This window comes from Oratosquilla oratoria, chromosome 41 (assembly GCF_046742065.1).
Source record: "Oratosquilla oratoria isolate Oo_2021 chromosome 41, ASM4674206v1, whole genome shotgun sequence".
NCBI lineage: Eukaryota > Metazoa > Arthropoda > Malacostraca > Stomatopoda > Squillidae > Oratosquilla > Oratosquilla oratoria.
The window spans coordinates 2,375,436-2,400,000 of record NC_134817.1 but is presented as its reverse complement, the minus strand read 5'-3'; the positions used below and the strand labels follow the sequence as shown (position 1 = coordinate 2,400,000).

At 39.0% G+C, this 24,565-nt stretch overlaps 1 protein-coding gene across 2 annotated transcripts in view; it reads left to right on the top strand.

Annotated features, from left to right (window-relative positions):
• Nucleotides 1–24,565, top strand: part of LOC143020895 (organic cation transporter protein-like) — a 72,774-nt gene that overhangs the window by 14,598 nt on the left and 33,611 nt on the right. For both annotated transcript variants that reach the window (XM_076177780.1, XM_076177781.1), the window contains exons 2-6: nt 4,046–4,202; nt 8,265–8,496; nt 8,828–8,931; nt 16,144–16,298; nt 21,168–21,336. In XM_076177780.1, coding sequence (XP_076033895.1) covers nt 4,046–4,202; nt 8,265–8,496; nt 8,828–8,931; nt 16,144–16,298; nt 21,168–21,336 — 817 coding nt within the window. The remainder of the gene's footprint in view (nt 1–4,045; nt 4,203–8,264; nt 8,497–8,827; nt 8,932–16,143; nt 16,299–21,167; nt 21,337–24,565) is intronic.

Sequence of the window (24,565 nt, the reverse complement as noted above, 5' to 3'; positions counted from 1 at the left end):
AATAGCACTAAAAACCCACTATTATTTGGATTTAAGAAAAGAAGGAAATAACGAATTTCCGTATATTTCGATCACTTGCTGTGATCCTCTTCAAGCGGAATACATAGACAAGAGAACATACATATCTTATATACAGATGAGAGAGGTAAAGTTAGGGAACATGGACAAGACATCTCATGTGGCATCTATATTGTTACCCGGGTTATGTGGTAAATCGTCCGCTTTTACAATATGAGGAAATAAATTATTAACTGCCAAGGTGGTTATGTAATCTGGTGACCATTGGCCTTTTGAGATATTAAGATTTGGGAATTGTTACTAATGTGTTATGACATTACTGGACAGTGATGTAATAATAGGATATGGCAGACATACCTTCTCCCTGCTCTTTCCTCTTCAAAATATCTAGCGGATACCGTATCTGTGATTTTTTCTTACTGTAAATAGAATTGAGGGCAGTAATTACCAAATACCACAACTATGAATTTACCGGATAAAGAATTACTGTATAAGGAGGACTCACTGTACCACAAAAGTCCTTAAGATATTAACTGCATACAAATTATGCAGTCAGTATTCCATGCAGTGTTGTGAAAAATAAGACTCAAGTATTATGTGAATGTTTAGATAAGATCTCAAACAGCCATCTAAAGCACTTTGACTTTAACACAATAAGGCCTTGACTGACACAACCACTCTTAGATGTACAACAGAATTCTAACTATCTTTCAGCATCTAGTTTGTTCTTAAATTCTTGTATAGTTTTTGCACACACTGTTGCCTCATCCAATTTGTTCCAGATATCTACCATTCTGTGTGGGAAACTATTCTTTTTCAGATCTCTTCTATAACTATCCTTTTTTAGTTTCTTTTCCTGTCCTCTTGTTTTTCTCTTATCCTATTTTAATAAATCATCTCTGTTGAGGACTTCCATCCCTTTCATAATTCTGCAAATGGCCAGGGTTGGTAGTTCCAGTTTGGACAATCTTTGTCAATTTAGGGAGTGTTGGTGCTATCTTTGTCGTTGCTCTTTGGATTTTTTTTCATTTCCTTATATTCTTTTTTGTACTGGGTGTCTATAGTATTGCAGCATATTCCAATCTTGGTCTTATCAGTGTCACTAATATTTTCTTTACCATTTCCTCTTAGTAAATTGAAGGGTTCTCTGACTATTTTGTTAATATGTTTGTCTGGTGACATGTCTTTGCTGATAGTTACTCCTAGGTCCCTTTCTGAGCTAACTTTTTTTTTCTACTTCATTTGTTCCAATTTTGTATTGCCCTGATATTCTATTTTTACTTTTTCCAAACTCCATTATACTACATTTCTTGATGTTGAAGTTCACTCACCACTTTTGACTCCATTCCCAGACTTTATCCAGGTCTTTTTGTAGTGATTCAGTCTTCAGAAAGACTTGGATAAAGTCTGGGAATAGAGTCAAAAGTGGGATGTGAATTTCAAACATCAAGAAATGTAGTATAATGAAGTTTGGAAAAAGTAAAAATAGAATATCAGGACAATATGAAATTGGTACAAAGGAAGTAAAAAAAGTGTGTGTGTGTGTATATATATATATATATATATATATATATATATATATATATATATATATATATATATATATATATATATATATATACATGACAACACATTGCTCTAAGATGCATAAGTCTTAATACTCGACAGCATACTCTTTTTCAGTGAGATGAGAGAAACCAAATAAGTACTTGAAGACATTACAAAAGAGATCACAGTGCAAATACAAATAAAGAAAATAACTTGAACAATCATGAACATATACATGCCACCCACTACATCATTCTGAAGAGGCTTCATCCTTGAACTCCAACCACTCACTCATTAACAAACCACATACAAGTAGGTGATCTGAATGCACATCTATGTTTGCCATATATATAAATGATATGGATGAGGGAGTGAATTGTTACAAGAACTTCTTTGCTGATGACGTAAAATTACTCGAGAGTAAGCACAGAAGATTGTAGGTCGCTACAAGAAGACCTGGACAAAATATGGGAATGGAGTCACTGAAGTGAAATGAACTTTAACATTAAGAAATGTAGCATAATGGAATTTGGAAAAAGCGAAAATAGAAAATTGGGTCAAAATTGGAAACAAGGAATTCAAAAAAGTCAATTCAGAAAGGGATCTGGGAGTGATTATCTCAAGTCCTGATAAACATATCAATAAATTATTTGGAGAGACTTTTAACTTATTAAGATCAATGAAAATGGCCTTTGACTACATGGATGAAGAAATGGTAAAGAAAATAGTGGTTACATTAATAAGACCTAAACTAGAGTATGCTGCAACACTATGGGCACCTAGCAGAAAAGAGAACATAAGAAAATTAGAATGAATCCAAAGAGCAGCAACAAAAATGGCACCTACACTATCAAATTTGACATATGAACAAAGATTGGATAAATTACATCTATCAACACTGTATCAGAGAAGAGAAAGAGGTGATTTGTTGACCATTTACAGAATTATGAAAGGGATGGAAATTCTAGATAGAGATGACTTATTAAAATGGGACAGAAGAGAAACAAGAGGACACGAAAAGAAGCTAAAGAAGGACAGTTACAGAAGAGACTTGAAAAAATGGGACAGAAAATTAAAATTATTAAAATGGGACAAAATTAAAATTATTAAAATGGGACAGAAAATTAAAATGATTAAAATGGGACAGAAGAGAAACAAGAGGACACAAAAAGAAGCTAAAGAAGGACAGTTACAGAAGAGACTTGATTGATGTCTGGAAGAAACTAAACAGAGAAACAGTGAGTGCCAAAACTACACACAATTTTAAGAATAAACTGGGTGCGGAGAGATAAGAGAATGGGTCACTACGAGCATAGCTCTTGTCCTGTAAAATACAACTAGGTAAATACATGGCCCTAAAGATCAAAGAGAACACAAAATATTTGAACAAGTTCCCAACCTAAACATAATTTCATTAACAAACCCACTAGACAACCTCCCCAGTACAACAACCAATGTCCCCTGACATAACAATGTGCTCACCCTCTATACAGACACAAACATGGTATGGAACTGGAGTCAGAAATGGAAGTGGACTTCAATATTAAGAAGAGTAGCATAATGGAGTTGGGAAAAAGCAAAAACAGAATATCAGGACAATATGAAATTGGAACCAAGGAGGTAAAGAAGGAGAGATCCGAAGAAGATTTGGGTTTAATTATCTCAAACGACTTGTCCTATGACAAACAGATAAACAAAACTGTCAAGAGAATCCTACAACTTACTAATATCAATAAAAGTGGCATTTACATATTTGGACGAAGAAATTATTTAAAAAAATATTGGTCACACTGATAAGGCCTAGACTAGAATATGCGGCGACATTGTGGTCACCCAGTACCAAAAAGAATATAAAGAAAATAGAAAGAATACAGAGAGCAGCAACAAAAATGGCACCTGCACTTATAAACTTGTCATATGAGGAGAGATTGGCTAAACTGGAGTTACTGACTTTGGAGCAAAGAAGAGAGAGAAGTGATCTACTGACCATCTACAGAATCATAAAAGGCACAGAAATACTCAATAGAGAGGACTTGTTAAACTGGGGCAAGAGAAGCACAAGAGGACTTGGGAAGAAAATAAAAAACATAGCTACAGAAGAGATCTGAAGAAAAACAGTTTTCCACTGAGTGGTGGACACTTGGAACAAACTGGACAATGAAATAGTGTTCACATAAACTATTCATGAGTGTAAGAGCAAATTAGATACTGCGAGATACAAAGGCAGGACACCACAAGTGTAGCTCCCCTTCCCATAAAATACAACTAGGTAAAAACAAGATCTAGTGGCTGTAACTGGTTACATGGGAGCTGTGGGTTCCTGCAAGAGAGGATTGATTGAGTGTTTTATTTCTGGGGGAATCTTGTAAGTCATCTGTAGCATTGACATTATTTCTACAATCATATGTAGAAGTGGTAATCGTTAGAAATTTTAATTTGTTTAAAAACAAAATTGTAATAATTGTATTTCAATTTTCAGATGGCACCATGACTGTAAATATTGACAGCATTCTACAGGTTATTGGAGAATTTGGTCCCTACCAGAAGAAAGTATACTTTCTTCTTTGTATTCCAGTTATTTTTGTTGGGGCTGCAAACTTGGCATATGTTTTTATTGCTGCAGAACCTAATTACAGGTGAGTTTGGGTAACAGTATATAATTACCTAATTGTAATATAGAGGAAAGGGTCCTGTATCTTATTTTCCAGTTATACCTCATTTTGAATTGATGTATAGTTCCAACTTAGGCTATATAATTTTCTAGGCTATTTCAGGAGGCTCAGCTTCTTGTGTTGAACTGTGCACCATGCTGGTGTTTGCCTGGCAACTGGTGCATTCCACTCATTCCCAATATTATATAGTATTTATCATTTACATAAAAATTGGTTTTATGTTTACATTATATGAATGCTCCCTTAATATATTGTTTGTTTACATTTGAATGAGAGATAGATTAAAAATGGCCGACCAACACAACATTCGTTTTAGCTCCCCAAATACTGAAGACATCACAGATGGTGATGACATATAGGATTGCCAAAATTGCCCAATAAATCTCCAAGGCAAATACATACATACATACATATACCAAAGGCTTTTTCCCCCTACATGGGGCGTAGACAAAAAAGAAAAAGGCATAGAAACCACTCCCACCCATTCCATTTCCTATATATTCCACTCCCCTCCACCCTCCTCCCTCCATCTCATCTTGGCACCTCCTGGGTGATGGGTCATCCCTGCATCCTGTCCACTGCCCTGGGTCAGAAGCAGTGTCGCAAGACACAACACATCCACAGCAAGGCCGCTTTATAAATTCGGCGACCCCCCCCCTCTCCGTCCCCTCATGCAGAAAAGGAGAAGACGGGGAGAAATCCCTTCAGGCTGCGTCAAATTTTTTTCTCATACATACTTCCTCACCCCCCATCCCCCACCCACTCCCCCTCATTGATCACAGCATCATCTATACACAACCCCTCTCCATTCACCCCTATCTTCTGCCCTCTCCCATCCTTCCTCCAGAGACATTCCTCTCTTTTGTAATGCCCCTTTCACCCCATCTATCCATCTCATCCTAGGACGCCCCCTCATACTCACTCCTTCCACCTCTGCCTTCCACACTTCTTTTACTAAAATTTCTTCACTCATTCTTTCCATATGTCCAAACCATCCTAATACCCTTTCATCAACCCTATCTCCCAGTTCCCTTTCCACCCCTGTTCTCCTCCTCACCTCATTTCTCACTATCTAGCCTAGTAACCCCTATCATACTTCTCAGACATTTCATCTCAAACACATTCAAACTCCTTCTCTCTTCCTCTCTCATGTTCCATGTTTCTGCCCCGTACAATGCTGTTGGCACAATCACTCCTTCATATAACCTCCTCTTAGCATCCATTCCCAGATGTCTATTTCTCATTACGCTTTTCAATCCACCAAGGCATTTGCTCGCTTCTCTCAATCTACATTCTACCTCCACCCCCACTCCTCCCTTTCCTGCCACATTCGCACCCAAGTATCTAAAACTATCCACTTCCTCCAGTCTTTCACCCTTAATGCTCACCTCCAGCCTGCTGTTACTCTCTCCCCTTGTACATCTCATCACCTTACTTTTGCCCAGATTTATCTTCAGCTTCCTTCTTTCACACACCTCAAACTCTGTCACTAACTTCCTTAATCCCTCCCCTGATCCTGCTACAAGCACAGTGTCGTCAGCAAACAACAACTGGCTCACTTCCCACTTCCCACTTTTCTCCATTTTCTTTAATCATCTCCAACCCCTGATCCACTACCCTTGCATTCACCTCTTGCACCACCCCATCCATGTAAAGATTGAACAGCCAGGTTGACATAACACATCCCTAACGAAGTCCCACCTTTACCTCAAACCATTCACTCTCTCCATTTCTAATCCTAACACAAGCTCTATTACTCTCGTAAAAACTCTTGACTGCTCTTAACAGCTTTCCTCCTATCCCATATATATGCAATACCTCCCACAGTGCCTTCCTGTCTACCCTGTTTGAAGCCTTTTCCAGATCCATAAAAGCCTAGAAAACATCCTTACCTTTTCCTATAGCTTTCTCACATATCTGTCTTACCACAAAGATCTGATCTACACAACCCCTACCTGTCCTAAACCCACATCGTTCCTTACCAATTACTCCCTCTGTTCCTCTCCTAATCCTCTCAATCAAGACCCTCCCATAAGCCTTCCCAACTACACTCAACAAGCTGATCCCTCTGAAACTACTACACTCACACTTGTCCCCCTTTCCCTTGTAAAACTGAACTATACAGGAAGACGGTAGACAGGAAGGCACTGTGTGAGGTATTGCAGATATATGGGATAGGAAGAAAGATGTTAAGAGCAGTCAAGAGTTTTTACAAGAGTAGCAGAGCGTGTGTCAGGATTAGAAATGGAGAGAGTGAGTGGTTTGAGGTAAAGATGGGACTTTGCCAGGGATGTGTTATATTGCCTTGGCTGTTCAATTTATACATGGATGGGTGTGATGCAAGGATAATGGACCAGGGAATGGAGAGGGTTAAAAAAAAGGTGAAAAGTGAGAGATAAGTCAGTTGTTTGCTGAAGACACTGGGTTTGTGGTAGGATCAGAGGAGGGATTAAGGAAATGACAGAGTTTGGGAAGGTGTGCAAAAGAAGAAAGTTGAAGATAACTGTGGGTTAAATGTGATGAGATGTATGAAGGGAGATGATGGCAACAGACTGGAAGTGAGTATTAAGGGAGAGAGACTGGAGGAAGTGGATAGCTTTAGATACTTGGGTATAAATGTGACTTTGAAAGGGAGGAGTGGAGGTGGAGGTAGAATGTAGATTGAGAGAAACAAGTAAATGCCATGGGGGAATGGATGCCAAGAGGAAATTGTATGAAGAAGTGTGCCGACTACATTGTATGGGGCATAAGAGAGGAGGAGTTTGAATGTATTTACCTAGTTGGATCTTACGGGAAGGGGACCCATGTTCGTGTTGTCCCAACTTTGTATCTCACAGTGTCTACTTTGCTCTTAAATTTGTGTACAGATTTTGCACACACTAGTGTTTATCCAGTTTGTTCCAGATATCCACTACTCTGTGGATTTTTTTTTTCTTTTATTCCCAGGTCTCTTCTTTAACTATCCTTTTTGAGTTTATGTCCCCTTGTATTTCTCGTATCCCATTTTGAGATCAGATTCCTGAGAAGTATGATAGATAGGGGTTACTAGGCTGGATAGAGTAAGACATGAGGAGGTGAGGAGGAGAGCAGGGGTGGAAAGGGAGTTGGGAGATAGGGTGAATGAAAGAGTGCTGGAATGGTTTGGACACATGGAAAGAATGAGTGAAGAAAGATTAGTAAAAGAGGTGTGGGGGGCAGAGGTGGAAGGAGTGAACATGAGGGAGTGACCAAGGATGAGATGGATGGATGGGCTAAAAGGGGCATTGGGGAAGAGGAGAATATCTGTTGAGAAAGGAAGGGAGAAGAGGTGAATGGAGAATGGCAGTGTATGGATGATGCTGTGATGCATGGAAGGGGATGGGGGGTGGGGGAGTATGTGTGAATAATATTTTGACGCAGCCTGAAGGGATTTCTCCCAGTCCTATATTTTTCTGCATGAGGGGATGGAGAGTGGGGGTCGTCAATTAAATGAAACGGCCTTGTGGATGTGCTGTGTCTTGCTACATTGCTTCTGACCCAGGGCAGTGGGCGAGATGCAGGGATGACCCATCATCCAGGAGGAGCCAAGATAAGAGGGATGGAGGGGGGTGAGTGGGAGTGGAGTATGTGGGGATGGAATGGGTGGGAGTGGATTTTATGCCTTTGTTTTTTGGCTACCTCCCATATAAAGGGGAAATGGTCATTGGTATTTATATATATATATATATATATATATATATATGTGTACTCAACGTTGATGGCTTAGAATTAAAGTGAATTGTGGTTAATAAATTAAATTTGTTCACTGGGACCTATTCAGTGTTGTACATATATATATATATATATAGTATATATATATATATATATATATATATATATATATATATATATATATATATATATATATATATATATATATATATGTATGTATGTATGTATATTTATCGAGATTTACTCTGGAAATTGTATTGCCCAAATAATCAACTAGTTAGTGGTGTTACATGTAAACTTTCAGAAAAATATATTTTTATTAATGTTCTTTCACAGATGTTTTGTCGATGGCTGTGATACCAAAGAAACGGCAGTGTATTATGAACCTTACCTTAACTTCTCAATACCATGGGATAAAGATCACCAACGATATGCTCAGTGCCGAAGATATAAACATGAATCAGATAAAGGTTGTCAGGATAAGTACTTTACCAATAAAACAGAGGCTTGTTCAAGAGATAACCTAGTTTATGACAACTCAACTTATGTTTCTACTTTGGTTACAGAGGTGAGGCTTGACACAGGTTGTATAAGGTATTGGTGAGAACAGATTTCAAAGAGAAATGACATTTCAAATGAAGATGGAAAATTAGTGTAGTTAGTCAATTTAAATTGTTTCAATTTTAAGTTAATGGCACACATTGACCTACAATTTTTTTTTTTCTAATTTTCTTGTTACAAATTTATGTCATATTGTTTTCATTGAGCCATTATAATTTTTTTTATTCTATAGAAATATCTTGAAATAGATATTTATCTAGAATAAGAATAAATCTTACAAAACAAGTTATCTTGTTTAAGAGTTTTGATTTGATATATGTAAAATTTCCTTCTTACAGTTCAATCTGACCTGTAGCCACAGTTGGGAAGCTGGATTGGCACAATCTATCTATTTTGGAGGAATCTTATTTGGATCATTTGCCTTTGGGATTACTTCTGATTAGTAAGAATGATACTTATAGAATTACTAGTTTAATTTTTGTGTAATTTTGTATCAATTGCATTTTATTTTGTATATACGGTATACAATATACCCTCATTATGAATGGATTTTTTGTAGACTGTATCAATTATCGGCAGATTTTCTACTGATTGGAAATTGTATATTTCTGTAAGCAAAAATAATTTAATTTTTGCCTGTGGATGAAGGATGGGAGAGGACAGAAGATAGGGGTGAATGGAGAGGGGTTGTGTATAGATAATGACAGAAGATAAGGACAGAAGATAGGGGTGAATGGAGAGGGGTTGTGTATAGATAATGCTGTGATGCAAGAGGGGGAGGGGGGGAGGAAGTATGTATGAGAAAAAATTTGACGCAGCCCGAAGGGATTTCTCCCCGTCTTCTTTTCTGCATGGGGGGGATGGAGAGGGGGGTTGCCGAATTTATGAAGCGGCCTTGCTGTGGATGTGCTGTGTCTTGCAACACTGCTTCTGACCCAGGGCAGTGGACAGGATGCAGGGATGACCCGTCATCCAGGAGGTGCCAAGATAAGAGGGAGGGTGGAGGGGAGTGGAATATAGAGGAAATGGAATGGGTGGGAGTGGTTTCTATGCCTTTTTCTTTTTGGCTACCCCCCATGTAGGGGGAAAAACCCTTTGGTACATGTATGTATGCCTTTTGTCTAAGCATCACTGGCACAATGATTAGCCACTTTGGTACGATGACAATGGGAGAGGAAAATGGGAGAGATGAAAGAAAAGATGAGATACAAGAAGCTTTAAAAGTGATGAGTGCTGGTAAGACATATGACTAATGAGGTTGTTTAATGTGTTTCTGAGGGAGGGTAGAATACTGGAGGACTAGAGGAGTGCCTGTATAGTTCAGCTTTACAAAGGGAAAGGGGACAAATGTAATTGTAGTAGTTTAGAGGGATAAGTTTCAATAGTTGGAAAGTGTTATGGGAGGGTTTTAATTGAGAGGATTAGGAGAGGAACAGAGGGCGTAATTGGTGAGGAGCAGTGTGGGTTTAGGAAAGGTAGAGGATGTGTGGATCAGATTTTTGTGGTAAGGCAGATTTGTGAGAAGGCTTAGGCAAAAGGCAAAGATTTTTTTGGGGGCCTTTATGAATTTGGAAAAGGCTTGTGACAGGGTAGACAGGAAGGTGCTGTGGAAGGTATTGCAGATATATGGGATTTGGGGAAAGCTGTTAAGGAAAGTGAAGAGTTTTTACAAGAGTAGTAGAGCCTGTGTCATAATTGGAAATGGAGGGAGCAAGTGGTTTGAGGTAAAGGTGGGACTGTATCAGAGATGTCATATCACCGTGCCTGTTGAGTGGGTACTTAGATGGGGTGGTATGGGAGGTAAATGTCAGGGTAATGGGCAGGAGATAGTCAAAGACAATGGAGAGAAATGGGAAGAAAGCCACTTGTTGTTTGCAGATGGCACTGCACATGTATTGAGGTCAGAAAAGGGATTAAAGCAGTTAGTGATGGAGTTTGGGAAGTTATGTGATAGAAGAAAGTTGAGGGTAAGTTTGGGTAAAAGTAATGTGATGAGATGTACAAGGGGAGAAGATGGCAGTGAGTTGGATGTAAGTCTTAGAAGAAAGAAGCTGGAGGAAGTGGACAGTTTAAGTATTTGGTATCACATGTGGCTGGAAATGGAGGAGTGGGATGCAAAGAGAAGATATGAAAAGATGGTTGCGCCTATGACACTGTATGGGGAGGCTTGGAATTTAAGTGAGGCTGAAAATGTTTTTGAGATGAAGTGTCTGAGGAGTATGATAGGGGTTACTAGGTTGGATAGATTAAGAAATGAGGAGGCGAGGAAGTGAACAAGGGGTGGTGAGCAAGGCAGATTTTTATGGTGTATGATAGGGCAGACAGGAAGGGATAGGATGAAAGCTGTTAAGGGCAGTCAAAATTTTTTACTTGAGTAGAAGAGCTTGTATTAGGATTGGGAATGGTTAGAGTGAGTGATTTAAGGTGAAGGATTAGCTGTGATAATGTTATAGCTGTGTAATGTTACCATAGCTGATTGATGTATTCATCTACAGGATGGTATGGAAGGTAATTGTGAGGGTGATGATGAGCAAAGGATTTGAGATGGGCACAGGGAGTGGAGTGAAGGGAGGTTAGCCAGTTGTTATTTGCCAATGATACAAAAGAGTATCTAGGTCAGTTAGTGAAAGAGCTTGGGAAGATGTGTGATGAGGAAATTAAAAGTAATTGTGTGTAAAACAAATATTATAAAATGCACAAGGGGAGAGGGTTGCAATAAGTTGGAGTCTTTAAGTAGAGAGGTTTGAAAAATTGGATAGTTTTAAGTATTTAGGGTCATATGTAACAGGGAATGGAGGAGTGGGAGTGGAGTTAAACTGTAGATTGAAGGAATTGGGGGTAATTAAAAGTGCCATGGAAATAGGTATCTGGGAATGGATGCAAAGTTAAGATTATGTGAAAAGGTGATTGTGCTACAATATGGTATGGGGCAGAGACTTGGAATTTAAGAGAGGCAGATTGAAATTTAAATATGTTTGAGATGAAGTGTATGAGAAGTATGATAGGGATTACAAAACTGGATAAAGTGAGAAATGAGGAGAGCAGTAGTGGATAAGGAGCTGGCAGAACAAGTGAGGAAAGGTTATCAAAAAGGGTATGGAATTCAGAGGTGGATGGAGTGAACATGTGGGGAAGACTGAAAATGAGATGGATGAATTGAAGGGGGCCTTGGATAAAAGGAAAATGTCTGTTAAGTAGGGAAGGGAGAAGGCAAAAGATAGCTTGTTAAAAGAGAATGGTTGTGAATGGATTATATATATATGCAACATGAAGGAATTTCTCCTTTATTTTTGCATGTAGGGATGAGGAAGGGGGATTGCTGTGTAAATGAAGCAGCTGGCCCTGCTGTCAATGTGTTAAGTCTTGCTGGAGAAAGGAGTGACCTTTCATTTACAAGGAACTAAGAAAAGAAAACAGATTTGTGACAAATGGGAATGGGATGGGTGGGTATGGATGCATGCCATGGGTGGCTACCTTCATTATAAGAACTTAGAAACTTTTGACATGTTGACAGCATATAGATAGAATTAGTATGTGCTTTTGTGGTGGCTTTGGTGTATGTTTGCAGAAAGGCCAACTTGTGTGTTGGTTAGTGTAGCGCATTTAATGAGGGTGACCCATGCTTTGGGCGAGTTGATTTGTGTTGTTTTGTGTAAATAGTTTGTTTTGTGTAAGTGGGACACTTGTAGGGACCTGTGATTGTCTCATTGTCAATGGCTAAGTTGAATAGGTGTAGGAAGGTAGGCACCAGTGTAGTACCCTCATTATGGGAAAAATGTTGTAAGTAGAGAGTTGAAAGTAGGATTGGGGTGATTTATACAGTTCTTTAAGAATGTAAATGGAATTGACAACATCAAAAGTGATGAAATTTTCATAATGAATGCTAATTAGACAAGAAATAATGGTCTCAAACTGTCAGGAAGTAGATTTAATTCGGAAGTGAGTAGAAACAAATTTGCCAACTGTGTAGGAAATAAATGGAATAAACTTCCTGCAGAAGCAGTGCAATGTAGCACAGTTCAAAATTTTAAGATTCATTTAGCGGGTTAGGACATCGTTACTTGCGGCGAAGGTCAAGGGGATGGCATTTTGAACCCTGCCACCAGCAAAGTTGAAACAAGGGCATGGTTCATTAAATTCCATGCCACAAAGTCCTCTGTAAGGAGTACCATCCTAGCCTTCTGATAGGGGGGAGTGTATGACAAACCATATCATCATCATTTGTTTATTATTATTATTATTTTTTTTATTGCTGTTGTATGAATGTGGTGCAAGTATGGGTTTGCAGTTAGCATCCTTGGCATGGGGTCAAAGGTCACCCTGTAGAAAGAGGCGAACAGGCATTGGCTGGGGCATATGAGCGAGTGTGTTGAGTGAACAAGGGGAGAAAAGGGAGTGTGTGAGAAAAGTGCAGTGGAAGAAAAATATAAAGAATAATTAGCAAAAGTAGGATTGATAGGCATTACAAGTGAAAGTGAAACTAGCTGGAAGAGTCTTCATCATTGGGATTGACAAAGAAGCAGGAAATAATAAGGATAAGGTAAGTGACATATTGCCCTGCGACAATATACAGGTAGTTCTTGATATATGCGACTTCGATATATGCAAATTCGCGTATATGCGATTCAAGAATTTGCACCACTTTTCGATATGTGCGGGGATATATTCGAAGATATGCGATTTGACCTAAAAAAAAAAAAAAAAAAAAATAGTCGCGGCCGATTATTTTTTTCAAAATACCTATTATATATTTGAAGTTGGTGCGCATAAAGCCGTGTGGTAACACTGGCTGCATCAGCTAGGTAGAGCTGGCATCACTGCGGCGTTATCACAACAACAACACCGGCAGCTGTACAGACGGCATCGTCTTAGGCATCCTTCCTGTTTCATAGGCCAAACCATTGTCTTTCTGCAGGTAATTAAGCTTTTTTGATACACAAATTAATTATTTTTTTCACAAACAAATTAATTTTTGATACTTATTACTGCCCCAATTAATTTCGTCAATTTTCACTCTCTGCAAGAATTATCGTTTATTCTCCGCACTGGATAAACTCTAAGCAGTAAGCCTGCCTGTGTATCTCCAGAGCACATCAACAGTCAGTTTAAGCGTAGCAAGCAGTCTGAAATGTGAATTGTAAACAGACTGATTTTTCAAACAGCTGAAGAAAATACGCTTGGCGAAATAAGTGATGTTTACTTCACATGATGAAGAAGACCCCGATGAGCCTGCACCACTCAGCCCCTAATCCATTGCCTTGTGCTAAAATGTATGTAAACATATATGAGATGCAGTATGTAAGCCCTTTGCCAAAATAAAATATGTAAAAAAAAAATAATAATAAAAAAAATAAAAAAATAAAAAAATAAATCCGAGTTGAGAACGTATCCCCCTTTTTCCCATAGGTTCAATAGTTCGATATATGCGAATTCGTTATATGCGGGGGGTCCGCGGAACGGAACCCCTGCATATAACGAGAACTACCTGTATATATATTTTCACATTCGACCTAGTTATGGAACAAAAGGTCCCCTTTTGGCATGCCCTTCCTTTGAAATTCTTTATAGGGTGTCACAGATTAGGCCTGTTTATGGAGACCAGGTACTGCACACAGGGTGAAGTCATGTTTTTTTACTTAGAAAGGCTTAAATGTGACAGATTACAGAAGTAGATAATAAAGTGGAATTGATTATGATAAAAGTTGAAAATAGTGACATGAAAAATAGAAAATTTGTTGTGATATACGTGCCCATGAAAACACATTCTTGGAAAGAGAGTGACCATTCCAAAATGTTGGAAAACACAAGGCATACATTAATTGAAATACTGAAAGAAGGAGGTAACTTAGTAGTTGTGAGTGACTTAAACTCTAAAGAAATATGTTGGGAGGAGAGGACCTTTGGGGAAACATACTACTGGACATGACCATTGAATACACAATGACTCAATGGGTAAAAGAGAATACCAGATATAGAAATAATGAAGAACCATTGAGACTAGACTTAATATTTATGTTAGAGCCTGAAATTGTGGGTAGAATGGAATGCAAGATACCAATCAGGAAGAGTGACTACATAGTACTTGAGCTCAAACTAAAAGAGGAAATATATCTGGGAAGAAATGAGAAACACAGAAAAAGGGGACTGATGTACAACAAAATGGACAGATTTAGGTAAAGGTGGGACTTCGTCAGGGATGCGTTATATCACCCTGGCTGTTCAACTTATACATGGATGGGGTGGTGCGAGAGGTGAATGCAAGGGTAGTGGGTCAGGGATTGGAGATGTTTAAGGAAAATGGAGAGAGGTGAGCCAGCTGTTGTTTGCGGACGACACTGCGCTTGTGGCAGGATCGGAGGATGGATTGAGGAAGCTGGTGACAGAGTTTGGGAGAGTGTGTGATAGAAGAAAGCTGAAGATAAATGTGGGTAAAAGTAAGGTGATGAGATGTACAAGGGGTGAAAGTGGCAGTAATCTGGAAGTGAGCATTAAGGGAGAGCAACTGGAGGAAGTGGATAGTTTTAGATATTTGGGTGCAAATGTGGCAGGAAAGGGTGGAGTGAAGGTGGAGGTAGAATGTAGATTGAGATAAGCGAGTAAATGCCTTGGTGGTTTAAAAAGTGTAATGAGGAATAGGAATCTGGGAATGGATGCTAAGAGGAGACTGTATGAAGGAGTGATTGTGCCAACAGCACTGTATGGAGCAGAAACATGGAACATGAGAGAGGAAGAGAGAAGGAACTTGAATGTGTTTGAGATGAAGTGTCTGAGAAGTATGATGGAGGTTACAAGGCTAGATAGAGTGAGAAATGAGGAGGTGAGGAGGAGAACAGGGGTGGAAAGGGAGCTGGGAGATAGGGTGGATGAAAGAGTATTAGGATGGTTTGGACACATGGAAAGAATGAGTGAAGAAAGACTTCCTAGTAAAGGAAGTATGGAAGGCAGATGTGGAGGGAGTGAACATGAGGGGACGTCCTAGGATGAGATGGATGGATGGGGTGAAGGGGGCTTTGGGGAAGAGGGGAATGTCTGTTGTGGAAGGACGGGAGAGGACAGCAGACGGGTGAATGGAGAATGGTTGTATATGGAAAATGTTGTGATGCATGAGGTGGATTGGACGGGGGAATGGGGGTGAGGTAGTGTGTGTGAGCAAAAAATTTTTGACACAGCCCGAAGGGATTTCTCCCCGTCCTCTCCTTTATATGGGGGGACGGAGAGGGGGGGTCGCCGATTTAATGAAGCGGCCTTGCTGTGGATGTGCTGTGTCCTGCGACACTGCTTCTGACCCAGGGCAGTGGACAGGGTGCAGGGATGACACGTCATCTAGGAGGTGCTAAGATGGGAGGGAGGGTGGAGGGGTGTGGAGTGTTTTCGGGGATGAAGTGGGTGGGAATGTTTTTGTGCCTTGTCCTTTTTGGCTACCCCCTGGTAAGGGAGAAAAAAGCCTTGGTATATGTATGTATGTATGGGAGAGGTTGAAAATTTAACTTGACCACTGGGTGTTGCTTTGACTTTGACAACCATTGTCACAAAGTCCTAATAGAGGAAGAGTTGAAGTAATGCCTGTGGGATTGTGACCAACCCACTTGGTGATATGTTTCATTATTCTCATGACAGCATTATATAGTTAAAATTATTGTTTTATTATTTTCAGTATTGGAAGAAAGCTGACCATCATGGCTGGATTCTTTGGGATGGCTGTAACAGGAATAGGAACAGCCTTAGTCCCAAATTTGATTTCTTTTCATGTTATGCGCTTTTTTAATGCCATGAGTACATCAGCAGTCTTCCAAACAGCATTTGTTCTGGGTAAGCTTATTGTGTGTGCAGTCAGTAGAATTAGTGAAGAAAATTGTGAATAGCCCCACTCCTAGGATAGGCATGATCAATTTTTTTCCTGTATTGTGTCTGTTCTTATATCATACATTATACTAGAGAGGAAGACCAAGAATGAAGTGGATGGAAGAGGTAGTGGCCATTAGATACAAAAGGAATATCTCAAGCAAGAAAGAGAGATTGCAAAAGATATGAGTCAGTGGAGAGAGTGTGATTGAATGAAGGAATGACATAGTCCAAAGTGATGTTCATTGTTGCTCAGATGGATGAGGTGAGGGGACTGCCATATAATGAAGTGGTAGGGGGTGGACTAGCCTGAACTATCAGGCCCTGCTGTGCGTCTTGCTATATTACCTTTGACACAAGCAGTGTGGCAAGGGATGGAGATGATTCTTAAGCCATGAGGTGCTAAAATAGGAAAGGTAATGAATGGGTTTTGATGGATGTAGGGTGTGTACTTTGCCTTGGCTTCCCCATATAATGGGAAAAAGGCCCTTTTGTATATATATGTATGTACTAAATGCCCTTTCCTCTTTATATGGGGGTTGGTAAAGTCATAACACATATCCACTCCATGGACAATTAAAACCCATTCAGACACCCCTCCCAACTCAGAACCATGATAATTTAGCGTATCTCTGACTCCTGTTGCAACTCTTGGGTCAAAGACAGTGCAGTGAGACACAGTTCCTCTACAGTGTGGTTTTACAGCCAGATTTGGCTTACCACTATCATTTCATCCTGTGGCAACCTCCACCCATAGAAATGTTTTTTTTATGGATTAACCAAATGAGAAGAATATGATTTTGGGCTGTCATCCCTTCATCTATTTATAATCGTGCATCATTCACTCCTCTTGCACTTTCTTCCCTGGCCCTCAGACATTCCATATGCCTGCAACACCCTTTTTTCTCCTTATCATCATCGTCGTCAGTTGAAAGATTATGCTGAATGGTGCATCACTTCACTCACATGCTGTTGTCAATCTTCATAGTTTTGCCTAGCAAGCTCCCATGCAAGTACCCTTTCCATTTCAAACAATTCTCAGCAGGTTTGGTCAACATGCCCTAGCCATGAGTTGTGTTGGTGTCCCCTTGCTTCCTCCATCAAGGCTTGTGGAGACCACTGTGAGTAGGATCAACATGTAGGGAACTATCTATATCCCCATATAGCTGCAGTTAATGTTCTCAAAATATGTGGCTGAGGTTTTGGCCAAGTTTATGTAATAGATGAGGGTAATAAAACCCTTGATAAGGCATTCTGTTACACACAATATCTACAGGGACTTTGTTTAGGGATCCTGTAGATTACAGACTGTCTGGGCATGGCTCTAGGGCAGAGGTTTTCAAACTTTATTGCTTAGTGGTGCACTAATGACTTATGGACTTTGATCACGCACCAACTCTACAGTCAGTATAGTGTAAGTGTGGTACCGATTCCACTGACACTGAAATACATGTTTTGTATAATATTAGTACAAATTTGTGTCCATGCGAGTATAATAACAATTGTAAATATTGTTATTATTATTTTTATTATCATTACATGTGAATGAATGAACATATAGGAATGTACAAAACAAATTACCATTGCAGAATAGGAACATACCTAATTAAGGGGACACATGCACTTGCCTGGATGTGTGTTATTAATATAGTGAAATGACATGTCGGCATTTCAGCAGAGCTAGCAGCAGGGGAGGTTGGGGAAGAGTAGCCAGTCACAGTAGAGACATCAGGCTTAGGTAACTGTATACTTATATAGTACTCATTTCCATTTGAAGATGTGTGATCCTTATAATTATGTATCAATGATAATGATTAATATCTGTCTACCTGTAGGTCCTATCTTGTCATATTTTCATTTGCTCATTATACAGTTTATATCTTAAACGTAAATATAAGGCACCAGATGCAAGGCACAAATTTAAGTACACGTACCTATCCATAAAAGTTACGTGACACACTTTGGGGATAGTTGTGGTGCACAGTTTGAGAATCCCTGCTCTAGGGCAAGTTGCCTTTGAATATGCATCAGTTGGTATTGTCAGAGTTGCCAGGTGTATCTACTCTCAGTATCAAATAAAATGTTAGGCAAGGATACAATTACATTAGTAACAGGCCTTGACTGAATTTCACGGAACAGCATCGGATTTGACACAGTCACTACGAGACAGACCACCAAACTCAAAACTGCACTAAAATACCCCAGACATTAGTCCCACAGAAGAATCCCTCTATAGAGAAATAAGAACCACACTAGCACTCTATGTCCAGTGCACATTATCCAGTACCAACACAGAGTAGACCAGGCCACAGACTCAAACTGACCCAGATACAACCACATACATATACCAAAGGCTTTTTCCCCCCTTACACAGGGGGTAGCCAAAAAGAAAAAGGCATAGAAACCACTCCCACCCATTCCATTTCCTATATATTCCACTCCCCTCCACCCTCCTCCCTCCCTCTTATCTTGGCACCTCCTGGGTGACGGGTCATCCCTGCATCCTGTCCACTGCCCTGGGTCAGAAGCAGTGTCGCAAGACACAGCACATCCACAGCAAGGCCACTTCATAAATTTGGCGACCCCCCCCCCTCTCCATCCCCCCATGCAGAAAAGGAGAAGACGGGGAGAAATCCCTTCAGGTTGCATCAATTTTTTTTCTCATACATACTTCCTCACCCCCCAACCCCCAATCACCATACAGAAAACAATAAACACATCCTATACTGCCCCACATTAACACTTTCTAGTCAAAAACACTATTTCTTCCTTAAGTGACCTATGTGTCTGCCTGATGTTCATTGCCAGTTGTCTGAAATGTTTATTCAACTCTGGCATCCCCCCAGCAGGGGTACCAAAGGGCGCAATGAAAGAGACTTCAAGAGTTTGGAATGAAACTGAATATCAGGAAATGTTATTGGATACAGCAATTTTCCTAAAGAAAAATATTGAACAAAGTAGCAACATAGTCCTTATTGGAGATTTTAATTGTGAGGTCAACTGGGAGGAATGGGAAGCAAGTGGCAAAGCAGATTCCTGGGGAAATACCCTGTTGAGTATAGCAATGGAGAACACAATGACCCATTTTTGAATGACATATATATATATATATATATATATATATATATATATATATATATATATATATATATATATCATATGCCAAGATTCTTGGGGGTGTGTATGTGGTATGAGAGTGTTGTTGATATAGAGGTATGATATATATTTGTGTTTGACTGTTCATTTGATGAGAAGTGTGGCTGTAGATTTTGTTGGAGCTATTTTGAATCTTCGTAGTGAACCAGGTGTTGAGTGTGTCAAGACATGGTTGTAGTATTTATGTAGCTTCTCGTAGGAATGTACTTGTTAGGGATACAGGGAGCAGGATGCCCGGTCCCATAATTCCATCCTGTTTTAGCTGCCTATTATGACCTGAGTGGGAAAACTTGGAAGGGTAGAGTGCCAGAGAAGTGGAGGAGTGCCTGTGTAGTAATAACACCTGAATTCAGAAACCAAAATCCTCCCCATAGAACACCACATGAAAATGATAGGAATAGATTCTGTGCCAGAACCCTAAACACCACACACCCTTCACACTACATTCAGCAAGCATCACCAATGGAAAGAAAGAAAGAAAAAATAAATAAATAAACAGTACTTCGGCAGCATACAGTACTACTCAAGCATCTGTAAGAACCTACCATTTGTACCACACAAAACATCCACACAAAAAACACACTTAAATCGCTATAGCCCTTCAAGATAGACCCCCAAACCAAATACTCCAACAACCTCCTAATATAAGCCCCACAGAAAAAAAACCCTCCCAAATGACTATTTCTCATTACACTTTTTACTCCCCCAAGGGATTTACTCGCTTCTCTTCTGTAAGTAAACAAAAATCATTTAATTTTTGCCTGTGCCTTTTGGCTAGGCATCACTGGCATGATGATTAACCACTTTGGTATGATGAGGATGGGAGAGGAAAATGGAAGAGATGAAAGAAAGTATGAGGTACAATGAGCTTTAAAAGTGATGAGTGCTGGTAAGGCATATGACTAATGAGGTTGTTTAATGTGTTAGGGAGGGTAAAATGACACTTGCACATTTGCACTGAAGACACCATTCAACATTAAGACAGATTAAGCCCGGCCACAGATTCAAACTGCCCCAGATGCAGCCACCATAGACTGGATATAAAATGCCTCATACACTAATAATCCCTTGACAACAACACAATACATCTTTCCTTAGTGACTTGTAGACCCTCCTAGATCCTGTTGCCAGTTACCTGAAGGCCACAGGTCTTCTGAATCAGAAACCAGGGGCAACAGATTGATTGATTGATCAGGCTTACTCATTTAATTTTTGGTTCCCATGCTTGCTTCAGTAATCATTCTTCATTCTTTTCATACACCCAGACCACCTATCTCTACCCTGCCAGCTTTCTTCCAAGACCTATTCTTTTACCCATCTCCACATTTTTCACTTTATCTACCCTTGAAACTTTTCTATCTCAAAAAGTATTTCTGTCAGCTTCTCATGCATTCCAAGTCTTTGCTCTATGCAGCACAATGCACAGTCTCTCCTTCATACAAACTTTTCTTTTTATTCATTCCCAAATACTATTACTCAGTTTTCATTTCACCCAGACATATACTCACTTCTTCAAATTTAAAACACCTGGACATCCGCTCCCCCATTTACTGCTGTACGTGATCACAAATAAACTCTCCACTTTCTGAAGTGTATTACACACTTTCTATCTACCACCATCATCATAATTTTTTATCTTTATTAATTAGTTTTTCCTAATCAAGAGCCATAAATAATCAGGTTTGGAAATGGTGGGGCCAAGCAAGAGAGTTATGTGTGGCGTTATTGGAGAATATTTCTTTGCACTGGGAGAAGTTGTTCTTGCGTTGCTGGCTTGGGTGATCCGAGACTGGAGGATGTTGCAGCTTGTTTTGTCTGCACCATGTGCTTGCTTCTTATTTTATTGGTGGTGAGTATACAGTAAGAACATTATATAATTCTTTAGTGGTTTTAGCATAAAATCTGAATTAAAAATATACAGTGTTAGAATGCACTGATATTAAACATTGTCTCACATTAATCATCATTGAGTTGCTTTGAATGAAATAAAGAACTACATAACCAAAAATCCCTTCCCCTGTGTAAAGGGGATGGTTGAGTTAAGGCACACACCAAATTTACATGCACCAAAAGGCCTTTTCCCCCATAAAAGGGGGATGGCTGACTCAAAGCCTTTGCCTAACCCACATCCTCCTTAAACGCATTCATTGTTCCTCCCATCTTTGCACCTTGTGGATGAAAGGTCATCTTTGTCTCTCTCCACACTGCTCGGGTTAGAGGTAATGCAACAAGACACAGCCAGTGACGGCAGCAGTGATGCGACGCTGTGCTCCTAGATTAGCCTTTAAGAGGCAAATCTAGATGGAAATACTTGCACAATGCCTTTTTTTCAGTGAATATGTAATAAGACTGTGGATCTTGTGTGCTAGTTGTTCTCTATATTCTTTAAGTATTCAGTTTGAGATCCTGTCAGGTCCTGAGACTTTTGTCACATCCAATGATCCCAGGAGATTGAGCACTTCCCTGTCAAGTTTTCAGTGAATTTCCTCATCATGTCCTCATCTATGTAGTGAAATGCCATTTATATTTTTCAAGAGATTATAAATCACTTATGTTATTTTCCTTTTGTATGCTTCAGGTGATAGGTCGTGTTTGATTATGATATCTAGTTACTTTTCTTCCTCTGCTTTTGTTGTTGTTTCATTTCCTATTTTTGTTATCCATTGTTATTATTTTTTTGCTTTGGCTTATTTCCAATATTTTGTATTTCTTTTTGTTGAAATTAATTTTTCCACTCCTTTATCTAGATTGTTTAGTAACATTTTGCAAACCTCCTTGCTTTTCACACTTAACATATGTGTATCATCAGCAAATAAGTTTGCATCAATATTTATTCCTACCTTCATGTTGTTGTATATGAGGAATAGAAACAGAGCCAAAGTTGAGTCCTATGGTACTTTTTTTTTTTTTTTTTTTAGTAAACCATCAACATTAGCATATGCTATTTAAGTAGCCTTTGCAATACTGCCTTCCTGTTTTTTTAGAAACCAAGTTCTCACCTGATTTTGTATTATTTATTTATTTATTTATTTTATTTTATTTATATATTTATTCATTTATTTATTTTTTTTCTCTCTCGTGCTAACCTCCAAGACTTGCTGATTACCTCATCTGCCATGGCTTGTAACTTGAACTTTATTTTCATTGGATGTGTGCCATGTCTCTTATACTGACCTACCTACATATTATCAGTTTGGTCTATTACATCCAAGTCTTTCCCTAGAGTTTTTAACCACTTCATTACAAGTCAAATTCTCGCGCACAGCATCAACTGCCATCACACTACTTACATTAAGAAATATAAAGTCACTGCTGTATTACTTGTTCTCTTTTACTCTGAGTAATAATAAATGCAGGAAATGTGATCAAACCAATTCACAGAATCCAGGGGTAACTCTTGCACAACTACAAAAAATATATATAATCAAGATGCCAATGCTGGCATCTTCATGTACCCATTCATGCCTCATGACGCCTACATAGGCATCATCATATTGAAGTGGTTAAGGTAATTTCCTTAATCACTTGCATATCTTGTTGGTGGCATAACTTCCTCAAGATGATGTATTCTTAGCAACCAACAAGTAAGATGCATATAGACTTGTCAACTACATCTCTGACAAGATTCTCTCTCTCTTTCTCTTCTCTCTCTTTCTCTTTCTCTCTCTTTTTTTTTATAAATAACCTTAGCTCTTACTTCTAGGCTATATCTTCCCTGTTGCTCCATGATCTCTGGCCTATCCCCTTTTTCCTCCATGGTGTTGAAGATTTTTTCTTTCATTTGTCAAAAGTTTCATTTTCCATTCTCAGTTTATCAATCTGCTTTCTGAGTCAGGTCTGTTCCCTTTTCTTGCTGAAGATTTTGTTCCAGGTCATGCAATCTAGCCTCATTAAATTTCTAAATCTTTTGAACTCAGAATTTCACTTTTGTCCAATTATCCAATTCGTAACTTATCTTTTTGCTCAAATTCATTCTGTGCACTACATTGGTCAAGTTTTCAATGGATTTACGCACCTTTTTCGATGTGAAACCTTCAAATTCTGCCATTATGAGTGTAAATAGAACAAAAAAAGACAACACTGATGTAAAGAAACTAAAATTAATTTTGATCATTTTTTTCCTATCATGAGTGACTTCGGAGATGAAGACCACTATTTTCCCTCCCTAACTCTTCAAAAGTTGGAATCAGCAATATTTTGCCTCAACTGTGACCCTGAATAGCTTTGCTTCCCCCCTGTCCATTCAATTGACAAGTATTTTCATCTGGCTTTGATTGTTAAAGGCAAATAAAGGAGAGTCACTTCGCGTCACCATCGTCACTGCTGTCACATCATGACGAAAATCACAATTTTCCCCTCCTGGCTTTCTCCCAAACTTGGAACCAGCAATGTTTTGCCTCTACTGTGACCTTGAAATAACATTGCTTTCCCCCTGTCTACTCAATTTGCAAGTAGTTCCATTTAACTTTACCTATTAAAGGCAAATCAAGGAGCGGTGTGTTAAGTCGCCACTGCTGTCACTGTCGTGTATTTACCTAATTGTATTTTATGGGAAGAGAGCTATGTATGTAGTGACCCATCTTTGTATCTTTCAGCATCAAATTTGTTCTTAAATTCTTGTATAGTTTTTGCACTCACTGTTTCCTCATCCAATTTATTCCAGATATCTACTCTGTGTGGGAAGCTATTCTTTTTCAGATCTCTTCTATAACTACCGGTATCTTAAGTTTCTTTTCATATTCTCTTGTTTTTCTTTTATCCCACTTTAGTAAATCATCTCTATCGAGGACTTCAATCCCTTTTATAATTCTGTAGATGGTCAGTAGATCTCCTCTTTTTCTTCTTTGTTCTAGGGTTGGTAGTTCGAGTTTGGACAATCTTTGTTTGTATGTCAATTTGGAGAGTGTGTAGTTACCTGAATATACCAAGAAATTTTATATAGAAGATACTCATGATTCCAGTGGTGATAGACAGAAGCTTAATTTAGCAGACAGGGATTTTTATTTACCCTTGGAAGAACACACCAATTGATTTGTTGATTGGGGTAGATAATGTGTACAAGATACTACATCCAGGAA